At 43.3% G+C, this 17,281-nt stretch overlaps 1 protein-coding gene across 1 annotated transcript in view; it reads left to right on the top strand.

The window, feature by feature from the left end:
- Nucleotides 1-2,562: 2,562 nt before the first annotated feature.
- The window catches only part of LOC103380426 (neural-cadherin-like), a 95,985-nt gene continuing 81,266 nt past the window's right edge, over nucleotides 2,563-17,281 (top strand). The window contains exon 1 of the mRNA XM_008312406.3: nucleotides 2,563-3,778. Within this exon, the coding sequence (XP_008310628.1) occupies nucleotides 2,776-3,778 (1,003 nt within the window). The 5' untranslated portion in view covers nucleotides 2,563-2,775. The remainder of the gene's footprint in view (nucleotides 3,779-17,281) is intronic.

The raw sequence follows: 17,281 nt of genomic DNA, 5'->3' as shown, positions 1-17,281 counted from the left end.
AGCATTCTGATTTTCATTGCCTGCTTTCTTTCCCTGTGTTTTTCTACTTCAATGCCCAGCAGGTCTGACTTAACTCGTGCAGAAGATGGATTATACGACTATTTCATGATTTATTTCAATCTTCATCGCAGCTTTGATGTATTTTGTTGAGCGAGTTGGTGTTTTATCTGGGTGGACAACTGCTGTACCCCTCAAGTCAACTGTCCCCCACATACTGGCTTGTCTTTGAGATTGAATTTAGCCTCTGCTACAGCTGTCTCCCATGCTGGCAGTCATGGTCAGTTGGACCATGTGGACGACATGATAAAAGACACGCTTTGATTTGCATTCATAAAGCACTTATGAAGTTCAAAGAGAAGTAACAAAGACGAATGGAGCATGTGAGCACCCGCTCCAATATTTCACACAGCATCTGTCTTTGGTTTTGTCATTTCAACCCTAATGACAACGTCTGGGACGTGACACGAAGCCGACTTCCTCCAATGGACTTCCTGTCATTCTGTCGACTTGGGGTTATTTTTAAAAATCCTTGCCCCCCCCCCATTCTCTGGTCAGAGATTGTGTAAACATGAGGGAGTGTGGGGGTGGCTGGTGTGTTCTGGTAACACAGCCTGTGCCATGTAAAAGAATACATCGTTCCACTAATAGGAGCTTTCTGCTCCAGCTGCAGGCTGGGATTCAAATTGTCTGGGGAGTCACTGCCAGTTACCAGAGTTATTACCTGAAAAGAACAGTTTACTGCGTGAGGTGGATTCGGTTAAAAATCGTAGAGTTGGATGGCAGCTTCAAATTGATAAGGATCTTTCAGCAGCAGCAGCTTTGATGGATCTCCAGGCTGAATACAGATGTAAGTCTACACTATGTATGAGAAGAGGAACATCACGAAGCGCCAGATTGCATATCATCAAACATACCCCTAGTGCCTATGAATATTGATCCGTGCACATCAAAAGTAAAGGTTGACACGACAAAGTCGGCGGAGTGAGCGGCTGTGTTTTTAGCTCATTATTTCCTTGTCTTCTTGACAATTTAGAGCACTCCACTCCATATAACAGTTTGTCATGTCTGATGTTCCACATACAGTAGTGAGAGAGAAATTAGAAGAGTGGGATCAGTGGGAATTTGTATTAGCCACCTACAGATAAGGTGCTCAGTGTGTTTGACACGCATGCAGAGTGGGAAGGGAACAAAACAGAAACGATGACGAAAATGTTAATTTTATGTCTTGCATGCACAGCGCTGTGGCAGTAAACTCATATGTATGCACACTCAGTGAAGACTGTGTGAAGAATATGATCCAAAGTGAGTCTGCAGAGTCAATCAGTGACAGCGGAGCAGGCTGAGGACGGCTGGACACATGTAGTGCAGAGCTAGGTTTTGTTTATCTGTATACCTTTAACAACTATGTTAAAAATGTTTTTGACCCAACAGTAGTTGATGTATAAGACTACACAACCTCTTAAAACAACACCAGTATTTACCAGAAGAATAGTTGATGTATAAGACTACACAACCTCTCTCCAATTATTTGTGGTATAGAGGCAGCCATTAACTTATTGCATTAAATCACTGCTACCTGCTGGATCAATATTTTCATCCAAAAACGTCATAGCAACAGAATATAATCTTAATAAAAAATGAACAAAACAAACACAAAAATAGTAAAATGAAAAAAGGGGTGAGGATAACTTTATTATTTAATCCTTGGCCAATTAAAACCACATAGGGAAATCATTTACAATGATTCCACAGTGATTTTTTTAAAATGTTGACATCATCCAATGTTTACACCTGTGTACACACGTATTATTTCTTTTTTAATTACCAGATTTGTAACATTCATCTGAAAATGGGAGGGAGGGAGGCGTACAGACGATATGATCATGAAAATACAGAACCCAGTGGGAACTGTAACCTAGAGTTCAACGACCTGCGATCAGAAGGTCGTGGGTTCAGCTTGTCAGACAAACAGGGACGAGGTGAGTGCAGCGCATGAGTAATCCCACTGTCTGCAGCAGCCGGGGAGTTGTTCCTGAATGCGTTAGGCAGCAGCACTGACTGCCTCACAGGCAGTGACTGCTGGGGAACTGTACTGGATGGTTTTTCCGAATGGTAAAAAAGAACAGCTTCTGTGGACGGTGTGAAGAAGGAGATCATTCCTCTGCGTCCACACTACTTCGTGGACGGTGTGAAGAAGGAGCAGATCATTCCTCTGCGTCCACACTACTTTAGGCAGAGCGCAGAGCCTCAGAGCTGGGGGAACTCCAGTTGATTGTGTGTGCACCGACCACAGACGCCGTGGACGGAGACCCTCCTGACCGTCTCTCAGGGTGGGGCTCACGGTGGAGTATCTTCCCTGCGCGCCGCCACGCCCCCGCGCCTGGCGCTGTCCGGGGCTTTGGTGCTGAAAGCTGGGTACGAATCACTTTCAGCAGCCGCGCCGCTCAGAGCCGACAGAGCCAGAGACAGAGACAGAGACAGAGACAGAGACAGAGTCAGAGTCAGAGACAGAGACAGAGACAGAGTCAGAGACAGAGACAGAGTCAGAGACAGAGTCAGAGACAGAGACAGAGACAGAGACAGAGACAGAGCCAGAGACAGAGACAGAGACAGAGCCGCTTCTGAGGATGAAAATTCCTCAAGTTCAGATAAGGTCTCCGAGAAGAACCGTGTGTTGGATAACTATGAGGGAAAGATTTCTCAAGTGTTTCTTTTCCCCCTTTTAAGGATTTTTTTTTTTCTGAGCAACTTGGAGGAAGATAACTTCCAACCAGCATGGTTGGTGCTGCTTTTTTATGCTGCTTTCTATCGGTGGCCGTTGGATATCAAACGCAGGAGAGGCTGCCGTTTTTCCACGGGCATGTTTTTGAGAATTCACCGGTGGCGTCAAAAGTAAACGGACTGAGCATTCCAGTGAGGCGCATCGACGCGCAAAAATGGTGCCCAGTCTCCGGGGTGCACTTCAAACTGTACGGGAACGGCAGCGAAGATTTCCGCGCCTTCGCCCACCTCATGCGGGGGACCGTATTATTGAAAACTTCCAGGGTATTAGACAGAGAGACTCGGTCAGAATACCTGCTGACCGTGGCTCTGTGCTGTCACACCTGCATGCCCAGGTCGACGGTTTACGAGGCTGCGCTGGTGAAAGTGGATGTTTTGGACACCAACGACCACGAGCCCACTTTTCGCAGTGCAGCCAGCCTTCACATAACTTTAGACGACACCACTGCTCTCCGTAGCGTTGTGTGCAGGCTGGAGGCTGTTGACGCAGACAGCGGCAAGAACGGAGAGTTGGCGTACATGTCTGTCCCCAGCAACGGCAGCTTTTACGTTGTCCCCAAAACCGGGGAAGTTTTACTGGTTGACTCCATCCTAGGTCTCCCCTCCCAAGTTTCATTCAGTGTTTTTGCCAGAGACCACGGATGGCCCGCTCTGACGAGTAAAGGTGTAATAATCACTATTGTTCCACAGAGATGGACTACGCGTTCTGCTCAATTGCCACGATCACAGAAGGCATCGGGGCGGACACCCAGGGCGTTACTTGACCCTGAAGCAGTGTTTTCCTTCAATGTGTCTGAAGATGCCAGCGTTGGCTCCGTCATAATGAACCTGGGTCCAAGCAGGTTTCAGTCGGCAGCCTATGAGTTGATTTATCCCGAGTCACAAAGCTCTCCTGTCGCCGTGGGGCGCGACAGTGGAGATGTGACGATAACCAGGAGGCTGGACAGGGAGACGGAAGCAGACGTGGAGCTCACTGTTAAGATTCAGGACAAACGAGGTTTGTACAAATATTCAGTGGTTTATTGCAATTTGCTCTTGTGGTAATGTCGGGTCACGTCCCGGCCTCCTGACCCGGGAGTCAATCGCATTGTGGTCAAAACACATTTTAATGGAATGTTGCCCAATAGGTGCAGATGGTAAAAGTGTAGCGCCATCTGTAGACCTCACCCAGCATGTCACGCCCATCACTCACATCCACATGACCTGTCACAACGCCACAGGTGGGTCTTATACTGTATACCAACAACAGAGATAATTCTGCAGGATGACTGCAGATGATGATTCATTTAAGACTGAAAAGTGCTTTTCAGAACCAAAAGCACGTGAGCTTTTCAAAACATGCTGAAGAGTCTGCTGGAAATGATTAAATGATGTCCTTGATTGACACAGTTTGCGACTGTGAAGTTGTTCACAGACCTAATCCTTGCAGAGTGGCAATGCACTGTGACTCTACTCTATCCTCTACTGGCATTACTCCTCTAATCCTCCTCTCATTCACGCTGTAGTCCCAGGGATTTGGAATAGCACTGCCACATCCAGGCATCCTCTCCAAATTGTTGGAGGGTAGATGAATCCAATCAGTTGTTCGGAGTTGCTGTTCTGGTCTCTTAGATCTTAGATTTCAAGCTTAAAAACAACACATTAAAAACAAGAAATCCAAATGATCTTCTTTGTAATTGAGCAGCGTGGTGTGTGGGATCAGCGTGCACTGTTTTCATTTAGATTGTCTGCCACTGTTTCATTGCACAGCATGTTCTAGATTGTAATTGCATGCCTGATTTGGACACCATTCATGCACAGGGCATTTGGAAGTTTTCTTTTCTTTTTTTTCCCGCAGAGAGCAAAACGAAGTCAGAATTCTGTCAGCCTTTCTCCCCCTCAACAGATCCACAACAGAGATAAGTCTCTTGAGTCTGACAGATATTCAGATGCTATCCTCCATTTTACCTTTTTCACCTACTCCTCTCTTCTGATCAAAGGCGTAGCATCACTGACTACTGCTTACCAGACGACTCCTGACAGGACTCTGGGAGAGCGGGGCCTTTCTTCTGCTTGCCTCATTCCCAATAAGACTTTTCATCACTGAAGGTTTAACCTAATCTCTCATGTAAATTTGCCTCCTGCTCTTGTATTTTCGCCTGCGTAAATCTGCCAATTTTCCCTCGCTCTGTGTCAGAGATAAAGAAACCATTCCCACCAGTGCATTAGTGTGAGTGCCAGGTGGAGTGATCCGTATTTATATGCATCAAATTATTCTTGTGCATGTTTGTTTATATTCATGTATAGCCTGGGCAGTCGTATGAAAATTGACCCCGGGTTGAATAACAACCATTTTAATAAGGCCCCTAGAGTTGAGTAGTCTCTGCTTATTTTGACCACAGTGTACTCTAAGTAGTAGAGAGCTCTCCATGGTGCTGCTGACGGTCGCCCGCTGAATGCCAAACAGATAACACTGTCAGGCAACAGGTGAGCAGCAGTTGAAAGAATACTAAAATCAGCAGTAAGAAAATAAAAACCTAATGATTTTCAATACTAATGCTACATATAGGAAATACAATAAAATGATGGGCCTGCTCCTGGACAATCCAGTGCCAAAAATGATAAGGAAAGGCATAAAGACAGTTTTCATTAGAGAGAGCAGCAAAGGTTTACTTATTATGACCTTTATTATAACACTGCTCTTAGCTCCAGTACAGAGTAAAGTCCAGCTTCTAAACCTTTCTCCCTCGACACAAATATTATTTGTGTTACAGTGACTCTTGCTACTGTCAGTGATAACATTTTGACTACATGTAGGTAGTCATTCCTTCTTATCCTGTAAATGTGTTAGTGTCTGGTTTTCTTTATGACTAACCCTGACGTTGGCTCTTACGGATCGTTACAAGAACACAGACTTTTCATTACATTTCAGTGGTGTGAAAGACACACAAGTGCTTAATACTGGTGAGCCCAGATTTACTAAATGTGTGGTGAATGTGTTCATTAGCTGGTAATGTGGGCATAAAATGCTAATCACACTGGTGCAAAGCTTTTCATATGTAAATAGGTTTGCTGTGGGCAGAGTGTTATGATTAGAGCTGCTCTGTGCGTTGTTCAAATGGAGATTAAAAAGTTGAGCTTGACACTTGATTTCTCCAATAAATTGTTTTGGCATGCAACCATTAAGGTAGAGTTAAAAACAGCAGTCCTGTGTTGTTCTCACTGGGAGGTTCAGACTTTCCTGAAAGTACTTCCACAGAGCCTTCAGCCCCACAGCCCTCAGATATGACCTGCAGGTTTCTGTATGGACTTGAGAGAACAATATATATCATTAACCTGGCCAGTGAAGTGTGAGGCAGTAAAGTATTTTGCTTTTAGAACAGAACAGCAGTGCCACTGTTGGTTAATGTGAAGCTTGAAAATGCAATTAATCTGTGAAGTTTCTCAGTCATTGATGTAATTTCTTCCCAGGAGGTTAAGAAGAAGCCACCTTCAGAAATAGGCAGGAGAAAGCTAGCTTTTTTTTTACAATTGTCAAGTTAATTGCATTAACTTTGAGACACTGTGAGTTGACATTTAGCCAGAATAATTATTCCATCATTTGGAACAGTCAGTGTTTCTAAATGGACACACATGTTTTCTTCACAAAGTCATGAGCCACAGCTTGTTGCGCCGTTTGCTTCTTTACCATCGTTTTTCTTCATCTTGACTTAACTCCAATTAAATAAAAAATAAAAATAAAAAATAAAATAACTAGTAATAAAACAAATTCAGAGAATAATGTTTTGGATTTCATTTTTTTTTGTATCCTAGTCTTACCTTTCCTCTATTCAAACATTCATTGTGCTGTAAAACATGTACTTTTTTCTCTCTCCAAATGGATGGTTGATCTATTGCTGGAGAACCATCTACCTTCAAACTACATTAACTGCACTTATTAATTACAGTAAACCTGCTTAGAATTCAAGTAATAGAATTAGGTTTGTCTGTGAAAACACAGATCTGTCTGTATTTCTCTGAAGGAAATGACCAAAGTGCAGATTTTGAGCTTCCGTTTGTGATCATAATCAATATCAGCGGATCAATCCAACGTTGTATCACACTCGACTGCTCGGTGAGAACGGCCCATTGTTATCTGGTTTCTGCTTATTCTATATTTTTGGTAAATCCTGGGGTGATATTCTTATATAACCATCACAGTGTTGTGATTCATCACAACACTTACTGTTTAATTACACCCCCAAGGTTGGGAACGGCTTTCTCGGTTGGAAAGGCATGCGAGCAGTTTTGCTTAATTTCTTTTCTTTTAATTATACTTTAGTCAAAATTGTCTTGAACTTGACAAGAAAATTAGGTTATGAAACTCGGGTGCACCGAGCGTATGTATAGTATGGAACCTTATTTTTAGATAGCTGTACTTTTCAGTTAATAAAAGGGGGGCGGAGGGGGTAAGCTGGGATCTAATTAGGTTGCACTGGATGTACACAGAACAGGACTTCAAAATCCCTGTCAAGCTCTGACACCGTGCCTCCCACTCTGATGCATCAGATTTAGTACACACACTCGAATCACCTTGTTTGTCTAAGGAGTCTGTTCTCGCTCATGGCGCCATAAAAAAGTATACCTCCTTCCTCCCCGACTGGATCCCCTGCTAATGCTGAAGAAATATTTGCCTTCTAAACTATATTCAGTGCACCAAAAATCCCCAGAGAAAACAATGAAGTGATTTTTTTTTTTCTGACATAGCCTCGGTGTATCAAACCAGCAGTGTAAGAAAAAGGATAAAGCAATGGAAGTAGGCCATGACTCATGACTCAAACAGTTATGTGGTGTTGTTTTGAGGAGAGGGAGAGAGAGACCACTGCTACAGCTCCATAGCTGTAGGATTTATGCTGGCCCGCAGAGATTGTCAGTTCAGATTTGTATTGCTGGGATTTTTTTTTTTTTTAACTTTTGGTTGCCCTATAAGAAGAATTTTTTTGCACCTGAATGAACAAGTGCTAATGGCATTTGACAAGTTAACACGAGTCTTTTGCTTTTTGTGAGTTTTGTGAGTGTGTCCCTGTCCACGCAGGTACCGCTGGTGGGCTGGCAGGTCATATTACACTGGTGGTTATCACCTCTCCTCAAACGGACCTGTCTGTGAAACCTTTTTCCTTCTTCTTCCTTCAGATCTTTCTCTTGGCCAACATCACACCTCACGCTGCCTTTAATCCAATTTCCTTTTTTCCTGTTCACCCACAACTGTATTTGCATACTGCTCTCATAATGTGAAAGGGATTGCAAGAGAAGCAATATTAATTTTGTTTGTAATTTGTGACCGTAGGGGTTGTTTGTTTAAACAGAAAAAAAATACTGTCTGCCTTTTCTCGGAGTAGTAAAAATACCCATGGCCATTATTGGTTTTTTCTTTTTTCTGTGATTGTAAACGTTGGTGTGGTTTCTTGCGGGTTATGTAAATTTGTTTGTGTATCACTCTGTGCCTGTGTTAAATGTTGTGATTGTCCTCTCAGTACCCAGGCATCCCAAGATTTGTCACTTCTGATGACACGCTGAGAAGCTGTAATGTGCCTGCAGCATTTGATTTCTGCTCTGTGGTCTCTCAAATATCAAACAGATGTGTCTATGCGACGCCGCTGCAGCCGCAGCCGCAGCCGCTTCCTCCCTGAAAAGCTGCCACCTATCTGATGCCATTCGCGTGCTACAGATTTCTAAAGATGAGATGGAAAAGAAAAACAGGGAAATGAACGACGCAGACTTTCTTGTATCTGTAGGACATTTTTGAAGTGCATATAAGAAGCTAACTTCAGGGGCGAGGAGAGGTCAGAACGAGCTGTTACGCTAAAGGCACGGTCAAAGAGCACAGATGTGAAATGAAGGGAGTTAAGCAACTAAAGGGTGAGAACATGGGGGAATGAAAAAGAGAGAATGGATGAGAAGACACGCGCTCCATGCTGCATTTGTGTCAAAGGCCTATCAGTGTCAGGGAGTTCCTGACCAATCACCGTCCATGATTGGGCAGCTTGATGAAATATAATTGTCAGGTGTTTGGAGGAAAGCAACAATATATTGAGGTGGCAGGATGGGAATGAGGTCTGCAGGTAGTGCAGAAAGGATGGCTACAGGGCACTGGGTGAGAGGAAATATATTACAGTACAGCTGTGTAAAAAGGTCAGCCTGCACTAATATTTGTTGGGAGGACTGTTGCGAAACAGAGGGGAGGTGGCAGGAAAAGTGTGACATGCCCTTTCAGGGGAGAAAACAAAAGTCCCAAAGATAGGACGAGATATTGTTATTTAACACAATCTGGAATATTCTCTCACTGTGATGAATATCTCAGTTGAAGTGGTAGTACCAGTTGAATATATATCTGATATCAGTGCTCAGTTTAATTTGATTTTTTTTGGTATGTAAGAGGTAAAATGTTAACTTGTCATATTCAAGTTATATTGTTGCATACATTTCTTAACATTCTTAATCCATGTTGATAAGAGGCAGTAGTGGCTTGGTGTTTAAGGAAGCAGCCTTAGGTCTGGAAGGTTTCAGGTTCGAGTCTACAAGCTGCCACGGCCCTGGGTGCTTCAGCCGCCCCCCTGCTCACTGTGGTGAAGGGTTAAATGCAGACACATTTTGTTGTGGTGTCCTTTTGTTCCAGCCATGTGAATAAAAAAGCCTTTTTTGTCTTATTTAGGAATGTTGAGTTTAATCAATTAATCATGATTAAATCTTGAACAATCATGGTCTCAATAATCATGATTAATTGTGATTAAGTCACCCTGCGATCAGATAATAAAAAGTAATTGATCATGAACACAGCACTGCAGCTTATATTCAGTGCAGCTAAGGGTATTTTAAACGTCCATCCATCTTAACCATGGTTCAGGCCTTACACACTGTGCAGTTGGATTTGTATACTATACTCTATTTTCTCCAGGACAGGAGAAATTCACTGAAAACCAGACCCTCAGTGAATGCAACATGCAAAAAGAAGTTGTTGACACGTTCGAGTTTGACATTTTGAAAACTTGTTCACCACCTCACGCTCCACTTTGTGGCACCATAAGAATTGTTGGCAACAATGACTGACAAGAGTCATTGTTGCCGCTGCCACACAAAGGTTTTGTTTTGTAGCTGTCCCGTTGCTGTGCAGCAATGTGGAGGAACTACTTTGTCAATTAAGAGATACATATTGAATGGATAGTTAATAATGAGAAGGTCCTGAATCAGCAGGTTAGCTGCTAACAGAGTAGCTACCAGGGAAGTATATAAAAGGAGCCCCCACCAAAAAGTTCAGCTTTAACAATAATGCATTAAAACAGTAGAAATGTTAACTTTCTACATCTCACACTAGTCCTGTACAGAAATGTTACAACATTTTCTGAGCCATGTCTCATCTGGGACAGACTAAAGCACAACAGACTTTTCTGTAATGAGTTACCTCAATGTTTTAACTTGTTTCAGCAGAAAAATGGTTCCAAATGCACTAAGGAATTCAAAGACGACCCATTGTCAACAAAATCAACAAAAGATGCAAAATGCAGCATTTGTAGTGACAGTGGGATGTTTTACCACTAGGGGAATCTGAGTACAGTGGAGCTTCAAGATACTGGTCTAATCCGTTCCACAACAGCACTGTTGTGTCGCTCCGCTCGTACCTCGATTGCATTAGAAATAACTTAAAACCAATAAAGTTGTTCCAGCCCCCCAAAAATATACTATTAATTAATTTAATTAAAATCTCTAAACATCAAAAACATAAATATCAACAAATATATTGATAATATAAAATAATAATAATTAAGAAAACAGTTTATATTATTGTTATGAAACAGGGCGACAGTGTCAAGTGGAAAAATGGAGCTCGGATGAACACTCGTAAGTCGATGTTTCCACGAGGAAACTTGTACAATTTTAGGGAGATATATGCTGAAATAGCATCATTTTCCAGGTGATATTTCGACAGCACAGTATCAGGTCTCGTTCTGTGTGTAAGTGTCAGAGGCATCAATTCAGAACAGGTCATGTTTGTCTGCCACTCCTCCCTTCTGCCTCACCCTCACCTGTGTGCTGTGAGTCTCTGTTAATCAGCCTCACTCGTCTCACCTGGTGCCTCTCTCCCTCACCCTGTCTTTGTTGGCTCGTGGAGTGTTTCCTCGTCACTGGCTATACGGCCTCCAGGTCTGTCTCCACACTGCTCCTCATGTTCGTCCTTGTACTCACCTGGTTTCTGTTTCTCCCTGGCCTGAGTGAGGACTCAGCTCTGTTGGATTTATTTAAGTTTGGACCTTGTTAAACTTCTGCACCTGCTCTGTGTCTCCTGAGTGCTGCATTTGGGTCCTGCCTGTTTTTCTGCACCTCCACACACAAAACAAACATGTTTGTTTTGTGTGTGGAGGTGCCTGAATTGAATATGTGTGAATATGAGTTACAAAAATTAAAGATTTCATTTCTTTAATTAAAAAAATGTAAGAAAATATCTGGAAATGTGGTTTGTGTTACGTTGTAGACGTAATAGGAATACTAGATAACAGTAAGATGGCTGTAGAATCTAATTAGAGCCCGGCATTGACTCTGGTTTAAACATCTGATGGCTGTGTTGACTTCACGCTTCCATGAACAGCTTCAGTAACGTAGACGTTCATGTGTTGGCTTCATTAAAGGTCCACAACAGTGTTAAAGTGAAAAGAGCTGAATATATGAATTGATGATAACCAATATTCTACCAATAATACTGAGGTGTTCAGCACTGCCTTCCTGCAGTGAAGATTCATCTGTGGATTTACTTTGCTCCAGGAATTAGACCTTTAGGTGTGAACTTCTATTTTGTTGTAATTGGATCTTTCAGACGTTAACACCTGAACACGGCTTAGTATTCTGGCTTTGTAAGTAATTCATGTCATCACTGCCACAGCACTTCCCAGTACACAGTCTCACTTTGTTGAGGTTGTGGTGTGAGGACTGCCATTGGGTTGAGTTTTATTGCTGCACAGGCTGCAGTGCTGTGGGGACAGGCCCGGTGTCACGGAGTTCTTATCTGGCCAAGGGTCTGCATTATTGATGCCCATTACCACAGACGTTGTCAACTCCACACATTGCATGGAGGCAGCGGCTGTCAGGTAAATGTCTTGCTGACCTCCAACTGCACAAATCCCCAGAATGCCTCTGTGCAGCTTAGTGTCTACCTGTGTGATAAATGAGTACGACTTGCACAATGTACCAGAAGCTTATCACCGATGCAAAAGGTTCGACTTTTATTAAATTCAGTCCATGTGGTGCTGACATCAGATTTGAGGTGATAAAGTTTAATTTTTTTTTTAATTCTTTAAAATGATTTGCTTTTCTGCTGTCATGCATACATTAACAATTTACCAGTTCCCCGTCTGAACCTCTTCGCAGCTGACATTTATTTCATCTATTCAAACTTTTTTTTCTTGACTCCACCTTTGCGTGCTGGATTGGCTCTCTGTGACGTTTCCCCAGACGGAGCCCAATTGATTTTGTGTTATTGATTAACCAGAAGCTTTTCTGCTCCTGGTCACAAGGCATCACTCTGAACAACAATTTATATGTTGTTGAATAGACTGGACACAGACTATGCTGATATGTTGCAGGTGGCAGAGAGGTCTTGGTGAGATCGAGTGGAAGGGCTGATTGAACTGTCCTAAAACGCTCTAATGAAGCTGCCTTTTCAAAAAAGTTCTCCTAAATAGACAGGGGGGTGAATATGTCCTGGGAATTTAGAGCCTCTGCTGATTTATCCATTTGGTCTTGATTTGCTCAACCTTTTAGACCCAAAGGTCCAATTAACGGAGCAGAACAGTGGTTGCGGCTCCACCAAAATAGTCACTGATAAACACACGAGATGCAGACAAGTTTTGAAGCTTTGCTGGATAAACTACCATTAAGAACGGGCTTTAAAGTGAAACCAAAGATCACAAGTCTGGCTAAGTCGCCCACTGAGATGTTTTGACGTGCCCATGAACTTTACTCTGGAGACTCCACAAAAATGCAATAAATGTGGGTTGGCACCAATTCTCAGAAAAAAACCCTCTGTTTAATGATGATGACTGCAGAGCAACACGAGGTGGAAGACTATCAGCTGAGTGACTGTAACTGAATATGTCCTTTGACTGGTGTCTAACACATGTGAAGGCTACTCAGGCTTGAAAATGTGTCTGTGCTGCAGACGATGTCCATCTCACGTTCAGCTGTGAAATCGGTTTCAAGAGACAGAAGCGGCGTCTGAACGGCTGATTACAATAGCAGGTGACTGTGATGCAGAGACAATGCCGCGTCTCTCTGGGATGATGAACATCTAGCAGAGAGAGCACGGGTTACGGTGGCGATTATGTCGGACTTGTCCTGGTGTTCTTCAGCTGCTGCTGTTTCCGTTCTCAGTAGAGCCCATAAAAATGTGCTGCTTGTTCTTTGTCTCCTCCTCTGTGCGTTGACAGTGTGGGACTTAATACTGTGGACTAATCACCATCACCACAACCATATGGTCTCTCAGTCTCATGATGCACTAAGAAGGAAGGGATAGAGATGCTGCCGTGTAGTCCAGCTGCAGACACACAGCTCTGAAACATTAAAGATTAGGACCTGGGAGTGAGGACACCCAGGAAATTGCTGCCTCAGTCAACGACCGTACTGTGAGAATGCCATTAAAACGAAGGAAGGGTGACATTTCTTCTCTTTTGAAGATGGACTGTATATCTGCTCTCCGGCTTCACTTTTGCATGTCATTTGTTACATCGTATTGCCTCATAATTACCGCTGGCCTTTCTGACCTGACGGTCCAGCTGCTGTGTGATTGAGTCATTTCACTTATTTATTGTGTGGATATGCATTAGCTTGGGTTTGATGGATATCTCTCATTGAGAAATGGGTCCGTCTGTGTGTCAAGCTCTGAAATTGAGAGTCTGGGCCGAAGTGTTGGTTTAGTGTCAGGAGTGCTTAAATACTCCGAAGTTAATGAGTCCATCAGCTTGTCAAAACATTGAGGATTGTGAGCAAGCTCATCTTAGATTGAATGACAATAACACACCACACCATAGTTATGGAGCAGGAGCGCTCACAACAACGTATAGAAAATAAACACCTGGTCATCCTACCTGAAAATCATTATTATTTGAAGTTGATTAATATTGCACCTCAGCAAATATGTTAATTATACGTTTCTGTCGTTCTTATCGCTCTCACAGCAGATGTTGTTAAAAATGATGATGAGGTAGGGCAGTTTAACACTTGATTTCTCCAGCACACAGTGTGGGTGATAAACATTGATCTTGTTTAATCTTGCTGGCCTGCTGCTAATGATGGGAGATGATGGGCCACACAGGACAGACTGCCCACTGGATTAGATCTAAATGAGGCTTTATCCTCATGCTGTCTTCCTCTTTTCCATTACCGCTAAGCCAGACCAGAGTCTCATGCTGAGTTACATTTTAATGCATATGACTGGCATGTCATGTGGTACCTCTGCACCTCTGGTTTCCTCTGCAAATAAACACACTGTGTGGAGTGGTGTTTGAATGTGCAGCCTTTACATAGGATGGTTCTGATAAACCTGGCAGCACCGCTGCTCCATACAGATCTGCTGCACTCATATGTTGAGTGTTGAACTCATTACTGTGCCCCTGCAAAATAACAGACAATGATAGGGTTTTCCCAGAATGCCTTCATTTCTGGTGTGTTAAACAAACACACACTGAGGTCCTGGTTTCTGTGATGGATTATTGCTGTCTCCACCATACACTGTGGCTTGTTTTCCCATTAAACCTGTACAGCTCCCTCTGCCTCTTCTGCCTGGCCATGGTCTTGCCGTGTGTGTGTGTGTGTGTGTGTGTAGTTAGTGTACATGTCTGTAGGTGGTTCTGACTGTGCATGAGCTGTATGTCTGTGTTTATTTGTCTGTATTGGACTTTCTATGGAAATATATTGAGAGGGCTCTGAGGACAACCCTCATCAATCACCAAGTCAGGAGGAAATGGAGAGAAGGATGTAGGATTGAAAGAGAGATGGAGGTCACCACAGGAAGCAGCATCTGGAGGAAAAGAGTGTGAGAAGTGGATGAATGGATGGAGCGGTGCCGTGCTGGCTCTGATTGAGCTGGGTAGTGTAGTTTATATCCTTCAGAGATAAGGCCAGAGAGCACTGCTCTGCAGCTTCCTCCCACTGTAGCTCGTCCTGAGCGTGATAATAAGAAAGCGTGAATGGGGCAAATTGAATTAATGCTGCAGCGCACCATAAAAGCCCTAACTATAATGCATTTTAAAATCCTATAATGAGCAGGGAGCTAAAATAATTTCACACCCCAGTGAAAAAGATGGCCCCTAACAGAATCGGGGCCTGGCAGACAGCGCCTCGGCTTTTGTCATTAATGTGACTGTAGGTGATATGTCAAAATGATTCTTATTCTGACTTCCAGGGCTGCGGCAGCATGAGGGCAACTTAAGAGAGAGGGTCCGTTGAAATGTTGGAAACATACGGGGCTTTGTCAAAACAGGAAGCGGTGGTTCCTGTGCCCACGTCTCTCTTGGCTCAGTTTTACTCAGTCTCAGAAAAAAAAGCAAGGCATTAGGGAGAGTGCACACCCACCTGAAAGTACTCCCATCATTACTCTCCATTAAAGGCCATTCTGTGATCATGTATGTGCGTTCGCATCACTAAGTACACACAAAGAGCAGTAGAGTGTGTGTGTGTTCATTCATACACATTGAAAAACACATTTATTTTGTATGTTCTCTCGCCGTGACATGGTGTCCCCCTCTTCCGTCTTCATCATTAGAGGAGAGGGGGTGGAGAAATTCTGCACTGACAAATCACACAGCACAACAAACAGCAGGCTGGGCATCTTTCTGGCCAACAGTGAAGATTATTAAACTAGGCTCCAGTAGGCTTAAAAAGAGAAAAATATTTTTCTCTCATTGTACAGCAGAGACGGTCAGGATGGGATTCAAACCTAGGACCTTCCAGTAACAAGCCCAATGAAGAAGAGCTATTTCTGAGGTTTTTGGCAGTCCAGGTTTTGGCAAAGCCAGTGGACATTTAAGAAAAGAATGTTGGGTTGATCTGTCTTAGTGGGTGAAAACAGGCTGCCAGCAGTGACTGGGAGGACACGGAATATACGGAATGCATATAAAGGAGCAGGAAGACAATGAGACACATGTGAGATACAATAGAGCAGGAGCAGCTAATTACAGGGAACCACGGTAGAGCAGGACTTGAAAAGAACAGAATTAACCACCAAGAAAAAAAATAACTGAAGTGACATGGCTGGATGTGACTGAAATAAGCATCAGCATACAAAGTGTTTCACCTCCTCTCCTCTCTCCTTTCTTATCCTCTTTTCACCTTTCCTCCTTTTCTCTCCTGTTTTCTCTTCTTCCTGAAAATATTGCTTCCATCTTGAGGAATATTGCTTTCTCTTCCATTGTAGAATTACATTTCCTTGGAAGCTCGCACTTTCCACTTGACCTCAGGCAACTCTGAGCTGTGGGAAACATTTTGCTATTCTGTTTTCCACTGGAAACAAATGCGGCAACACATAGATACAGCCACCACTGCACATCAGTACACAAACCACACACACTTCACAATGGACCATACTTCACATCCACACATGCACACAATTTCACACTTGCGAGCACTCACAAACACACAGGAATGCACAAACAAGACTTCAGTGTCCACACACGCACAGTATGCATATACATACACTAACATACACACCTCAGGTTTCTCGCTCCAAGCAGAAAATGAAGGGCAGTACGAGGAGCAGAGCAGGTCAGGGACAGACCAAAACAGTGTCATACATATACTGTATATAGCATTTGTTTTTAATATGACTGATCCATCCTGCTCTGCTGCTGTGATTAGCCGTGCCAACCCATTTCCTAACAGACTATAATCTCTGCTGTGACCTGTGCTACTGATCAGGCTCATGTGCTGCCCGCACATCGACGTCATTTGAAGTGTAGTTAGTTGGTGGGTGGAGGAACGAGTGCCCGTAGGCCCCGCTGTTTGTGTGTTAAAGTGCATGTTATTTCCACACTAAGTGTTCGTCTGGATAGTGGCAATGTTGTTTCACTGTGAGGCGCAACAGTCAGATCTAATTATGTCAGATAGTTGTGGAGATACAACACTCGACTGCTAATGTACTACTTATGCAAATGTAACCCTGATACCTGCGCCTGTAGATATTTCCCCACATTGTAAGGCAGCCGTGGAGCCCACACACTCCACAGTCTGGATTCAGTTCCATTTGAAGCTGAAGGAACCCTCTGTTCTTCAGTATTTGCTCACCTGCCCACCAACACTTGAAACAGGCGTTGGTTAGGTTTGTAGAGCTAGCTGCTGTCGCCGGGTGTTTGTGTTAGCTACATTTATCAATCACATTTCAGACCAATGTTTCTTTGTTGAAGAAAATTACATGCATCATGATTGACAAAATAATGGCAGTATTATTATTACCGTATGTAGCGACTGACTCTCCTCCTCGTGCAGCACCACACATTTCCTG

The sequence above is a fragment of the Cynoglossus semilaevis genome, chromosome 6 (genome assembly GCF_000523025.1).
Source record: "Cynoglossus semilaevis isolate Cse_v1.0 chromosome 6, Cse_v1.0, whole genome shotgun sequence".
Classification (NCBI taxonomy): domain Eukaryota; kingdom Metazoa; phylum Chordata; class Actinopteri; order Pleuronectiformes; family Cynoglossidae; genus Cynoglossus; species Cynoglossus semilaevis.
This window is presented reverse-complemented; position numbering and strand designations above follow the sequence as displayed.